Here is a 6000-nt window from a genome sequence, read left to right on the forward strand (position 1 = left end):
GTAAGACCGGACGAGGTGTTTTGCATGGTCCTTACGTGGTTTTCCGGGTTAAAATAGGAACATTCCTCCAGAAACGGAGGCCGTACCTGTGCAGAGCAAGCAGGTTCTGCGGGCTGCTCGCCCTCGCCCCGGCGGTGCTCAGCCCTGCGAGCACCCGTGCGAGTCTCAGCCCCCGGACCGTCACCCGCTCCTTCCCTCCAAAGCTCCCACCTGCTCTCCTTCCTCTGGGAGAAACCTTCCAAGGCTGTAGTTGACTCCTTAACTGCAGATAAATAAAATGCTTTTTTAATAGCTCCTATTTTCTTCAGAAAGCAAAGCCAAAAGGAAAAGAAAGAGAATCCTCATTAGTAGCAGTTTTAATAGGGAATAATTTAACTAGAGAGAAATCTTGGGAAGAATTCAGCTCTATCACTTTACACAAGGGTTTAATTTGGCCCAAAGAAGACATCAGTGTGCAATTGCCAGCCGTTGCCTTGAGGATTGATTTGTGCAAACGTTTTCCACCAGAGCTTGAAACGATGAAGAACCTGGACACGCTTTGTATTTTGTTCGCAGTCTGCAACGCCGGCGGCGTCAGCTCTGTGAGCCTGTGCCAGCTCTCCTGATTTCTGCACTAACTTTTAAGTATCTTTGGTGCACTGTATCGGATTATCAAAAATAAGTAATTCCTCAGGGCTTTTAGTCAAAACCTGAGATGAACCTCAGCAGTTTGGACCAACTTTTCACTACGCATTTTAGGTTTGAAATGCAAATGAGGAAGTCAACTGAAAGAGGGTGAGAGAGACTCATCACCCTGCAAAAGCAAACTCCACCTCGTGGGTTTCTATAAAATCCTCTTACACTTACTGTTAGGATAGCACTACCAGATTGATTTCTTTCCTGAATGATAGCAAAATATTGCCCATTTTTCTTCTTTTTTTCCTGGAAATCTTATATGTTATGTCACAATTGATGATCTAAATTAATAGAATTCCCAGATCTTAGAAGGTCATTGAGAAAAGCCATTTATTTATTCTAGGAAGCCGTTTGTGGCACTGCATCAAATAACCCAGCTCACTTTCCTAAAGAAATGTCGCAAGAAGTGTTTGACCTCTATAAATTAGCCTTGGGATTTATTTTAGCTTGATGAAATTGAAGATTTTGCCGAGGGGTTCCACCAGGTACCGCAGCCACATTCAGTGCTGCACATCGGCATCGCCCCGCTCCCAGCGTCACCTCCCCGCCCCAGGCGCTGTCACCGCTGTGCTGGCGGGGGTCTCCAGCAAAGCCCCGGCAAAAGCCGCTGGTGACCAGACGCGGGGCTGAGCATCAGAGGCAGGAAAAGAGCAGCAGTAAATCTGGAGGCCCTTAGGGCAACGGACGTCTCTGCCGTTTCTGCCTCCTTTTCTCTCTCCCCTTCACTGCAGGTTTTGTACAGGTGGAACAGGCAGAGCAGCACATCAGTCATAGAGACGAATAAAACCTCCGTGGAGCTCTCCCTGCCGTTCGACGAGGACTACATCATCGAGATAAAGCCGTTCAGTGACGGGGGCGACGGCAGCAGCAGTGAACAAATCCGAATCCCAAAGATATCAAGTAAGGATGGGAGGAACCGGGGTCGGTGCCGCGGGGAGCCAGCGTCCCCAGCCCTGCTCCTCCTCATCCTCACCCGCCGGCGGGGCAGAGCTTCACCCCAGTCACCCTTTGCGTCTACACGTGGGGACGGAGCAGAGCCTTGAGGCGGAGCAGGGGCAGGCCGTAGGTCTGGCCATTGCCCAGGCAGGGACCTGGAACCCAGACTTACGCGGGGCCGGTGGCCGGTTCTGATGTCATCCTGAGTCAAGATTAAACCTTAAGAACCACCATCATAAGTAGCGATAGTTCTATTTAAGATTTCTAGACACTTTCCACTCTCTTACTTCCATACCCATATATATATTAAATATATTGTTTCACTGCAATTCACTCTAACAAAATACAAAATGCGGTGCTCAGAGGCTTTTAAATTTATAAGGCTACTGTATGGCCATATTCCATTGTGTGTTGGATGCATAAATATTTATTTAGGGAAATGAGGTTGTGTAGAAGAACAAACAGAAAAGAGAGTATTTTATTACACGACACTGCTTTTGCAAAATCTCCATGTCCCATCTTCCATTAATAATGCCACAGTTTATAAGCTGCATTAAATCAGGAGCCTCTGCAATGCAGGAATATGGCATTAAAATTACAGCAATGTAAAAAACCCAGGGTGAGATCAGCATTATCTCCACCACGGTTGTACACTGTGGCTATTTAAACCATAGAGAGGAATTTAATCAGCAGACCCAGGAGAGCGAAGGAGAGCAGGAACACATGCCAGGTCCTGTCTGGCTCGAGGCGGCGGGCCACAGAGCAGGCACGCAGCTCCTCCGGGACGTGGATCCTGCCACGCTGGTGCCGTGAGTAACACCCGGAATACAGTACAATGGTGAAAAAAATAATAAGTAAACAGGCCACGAAGCAACGTAACTGTGAAAGTGGCCTCAACGCAACAGCGGCAGGACTTTAAGTTAAGGCAGGAATTCAGTCGGAGAGGTGAAACCCAGTAAACAGGCGGGTACTGAGCAGGAGGAGGGGACTGCGCCTGGGGTCCGACCCTCCCGGGAGCCACGTCCCCTCCTGCCGCCACCATGCTCCGTCGCAGGGAACAGAATTAAAATCGGGGGGAGGGCGGGTTAATGAGGGCTGCTCTCCTCACCGCTGGCTCATCTTCTCCCCTCTCTCCCTTGCCCAGATGCGTACGCGAGAGGATCCGGCTCTTCGACCTCCAACGCCTGTACGCTGTCAGCCATCAGCACAATAATGATATCGCTCACAGCTCGGTCCAGTTTATGACAAAAATTACATGAAGGACTTCTCGTTTATAATATAAGCAACATTTAGCTAGTTGTTTTGAAGACACCCAGTACTAAGTAATATTGTGGTTTGAGTACATCTTACTACTGGAAAAATGTTTATGCTTCTTTAGGAATGGCATTATACAGTACTTCCTCAAAGCAAATATAGCTTTGTCTGAAGTTTCCTTGGAAACTCTGCAATGCACTGAAAACATCTGTAATATGATGTTACCAAAGCAGTTTACATATGTCCTTATATGCATATTTTTTATTATATATTTAGTGTTTTATAGAATTTTTTAAAGTTAACATATGATGTAGATATTAATTTTTCCTCTGCTATAAAATGCTATGGACGACATTATCATGAAAATATTGTTTGGAATTTTTTCCTTTATGATGGAGAGTTCAAAGTTGTTCTTAGTAAATTGGCTGCAACTTTCCTGTACAGTTTTACAAGGCTACGCAAGGCAGAACTGTTCCCGATTCGGTTCGTAATGCGGCTGTATTTAAATGGCGGTTACGATGATTCTTGTGTTAAATCAAGTGCTTATAACACACAAGATCTTATCTTTTATTCAGAGGTCTAAGCAAGACAAACTCGAAATACTCAGTAAGAACACTATAATCTTGAAAAAATACACAGATTTCGGTCATTTGTGGACTACAGGACGTGTAGCTAATGCTCTGGCATCATGCAGTAAGGGTCTGGTTTTACTCTCTTGAGATAGCTTTGTCTTGATCATCGTTAGCATTAAATTGGGTAGGAATGAAGATACTGCAAAGATGCGATCTCTGCCTCTAGTGACAGAAAGGGCCAGGTACCCGAAGGAGCGAGCAAGATGCGGTTGTCACCTTTGGGTGCAAACCCGCCTAAATCCACCTCGCTTCGGGGGATTTTCTTCCAAGGAAATTAGAACACGGCGCCTCTGAGACGTAAAGCTGCCCTGGGCTCGTTGGCCGAACGCGCGCTCGCTTTCCACGTGCATTGGAACGTAACTCCTCATCCTTCCCAATTCCACCGTGTAGAAAACGCGTAGGAAATCTGACCGTAGAGCATCAGAGTTGCTGTGCCATGCTCGGGGCTCCCCCGGAGGTGCGGGGTGTTGCGGGGAGGTGGGATCTCCCGGTAGTTCCCTGCGAGGAAATCCGCGTTTCTTTAGAAACTCTTCATAGACGCCTGAAGGCAAAATAGAGTCACGCCGGAAAACGACAATATCCACAGCAAAATAATTCTTCTTAAGAGAAGGACTGTTTGTTACTACGGGGTAATTTTGTAAGTTCACTCAGATGGGATAACGCTAGTAAAAGGCAACGGAATTTTCTATAAAATTTTCAAGTTTAAATGCGCTGCAGTGGTTTATTATTTTTTTTTTCCTGATAGCTTGAATTTGCCTGTAACTTGTCTTTTTTGCTTACAAAATAATACAGTTAACTTTTAGACCTTCTAAATATATTTATTCAGTAACTCATAATCAGGATTCCACTTGTGTAAAAGTCAGGGGTGTTGACCAGAGAAATATTGTCAGTATTTCAAGCTGTGTTCTTTTCTTAGTTTGATATGGTTACTTCTATGTAAAAAAAAAAACAAAAACCACAAAACAAAAACAAAAAAACCACAAAAACAAGAAAAATGGAACAAAAAAAAAAAAGCTGCTGTAGTTTTCTCCCCGGTGTAAATGATATTTATCAGTGATCTAGCAGATGTAATCTTTTTTTAAAGGTATTGGTAATAAATATTCTGTCATTTGTAAAGATACCTGTCTTCCAGGAGCGTTTTTCCTCCATGTTTCATTGTACCCGGTGACAAATTTCCCCACGGCGCCTGCTGGGCTTGTCACTGATGTGCAGATACAAAAGAGGAGTTGGTTTCAGTCAAAACTTTGTGAAGGCAGGAAAAAAAAATATATTTATATGCCTCTGGTTTAATTCTGCTTCCAAAACTGGCCAAAAAACCCCACCTGTGTGCATGAAATTGGGGTGATAATGTCTTTTTCTGCAGAACTGTGACCTTTCCAGGCTCGTGGGGGCCGGTGCTGTCGGAGCGGAGCCTCCCGGCACGAGCTGCGGAGCGTGGCTGGCCCTGTGCCCAGAGAAACTCCCTCCAGGTACAGCACCGCTGGTGCTGCGCGGGGCTGGCGGCGGATTTGGGGGAGCACTGCCTGGAATCACTACACCCACCAAACCCGCTTCTCGAATTCTGATGTTTAGGGGCAGCAGCGCAGGACTCGTACCATTGTGCTCTGCGTTTCCAAGGAGCAATATTGCACTTTGCAATCGATGAAGCTTAAAACCCAAACGGCCCGGTAACACAATTCAGGGTTTAAAAAGCAAATGTAAAATTGCCGTTTCTCGAGGCAGGCGAGGGGCACTCTCCTGCAGCTGCTCTCGCGGAAGCACAAGGAAGAGCTGCTGCAGGAGGAGTGCGCTGGCTTTGTAGCTGCGTTTAAAGAAAAGAAACTTCAGAATAACTATTTCTGTGCACTCCGGGCACAAAACTCGTCACTGATCTAGGAGTTTGGGCATGGGCTTGCGTAATAGTGGCAAAACGTGACGCGCAGTGCCGAGCGTGGCCTGTCCTCTGCGTTCCCACCGCAGAGCTGGCGAGCGGCACGTGGCAACGAAAGCGAATCGCCCAGGGAGTGCTGAACGTGCTCCCTTTTCTCTCGCTGCCGGAAAGGATGACTGCTTGCTCCGAGCGTAACGGCCGTGGGGAGGCAGCTCTGCCAGGAACTGCTTTCCTCCTCCTACACGGGTGGCTCTTCAGCAAAGGTGAGGTTGCCCCAGCGTGCACCTGCGTGAGGCAGCGGGACAATGGAGATACTCCTGCTACTTCACACCAGCTCAGTTTTAGTTACTAGACCGAGTATAACATCCATCTGACGGCTTTCAAAGCCATCAAGCCACGGCTGTCCCCGAGGGAACCCATCTTCCCTGGAAGCACCAAGGACCTGACGTGCCCTTGCTGGTCAGATGAACATCCAAACGGGTTTTTCTCATCATCACCAGCTCGTTGCAGTTGTTTTCCCGTGATGCACATCATTACCGGTGACACAGAAAAGCCAAAGCGTGTTTCCCCCCCAGCCCTTGCCCACGTGCCCTGGCAACACGGAGGCTGCCGCTGCCTCCATGAGTAAGTGCT

The 6000-nt window shown here is 47.2% G+C and overlaps 1 protein-coding gene across 2 annotated transcripts in view; it reads left to right on the forward strand.

Moving 5' to 3' along the window:
• LOC104636362 (contactin-4) overlaps positions 1-4615 on the forward strand; it is a 337483-nt gene extending 332868 nt beyond the window's left edge. For both annotated transcript variants that reach the window (XM_075762486.1, XM_075762485.1), the window contains exons 23-24: positions 1407-1575; positions 2756-4615. In XM_075762486.1, the coding sequence (XP_075618601.1) occupies positions 1407-1575; positions 2756-2856 (270 nt within the window). In that variant the 3' untranslated portion in view covers positions 2857-4615. The remainder of the gene's footprint in view (positions 1-1406; positions 1576-2755) is intronic.
• The last annotated feature ends 1385 nt before the right edge of the window (positions 4616-6000 follow it).

Source organism: Balearica regulorum, chromosome 10, assembly GCF_011004875.1.
Source record: "Balearica regulorum gibbericeps isolate bBalReg1 chromosome 10, bBalReg1.pri, whole genome shotgun sequence".
In the NCBI taxonomy this organism is placed as follows: Eukaryota; Metazoa; Chordata; class Aves; order Gruiformes; family Gruidae; genus Balearica; species Balearica regulorum.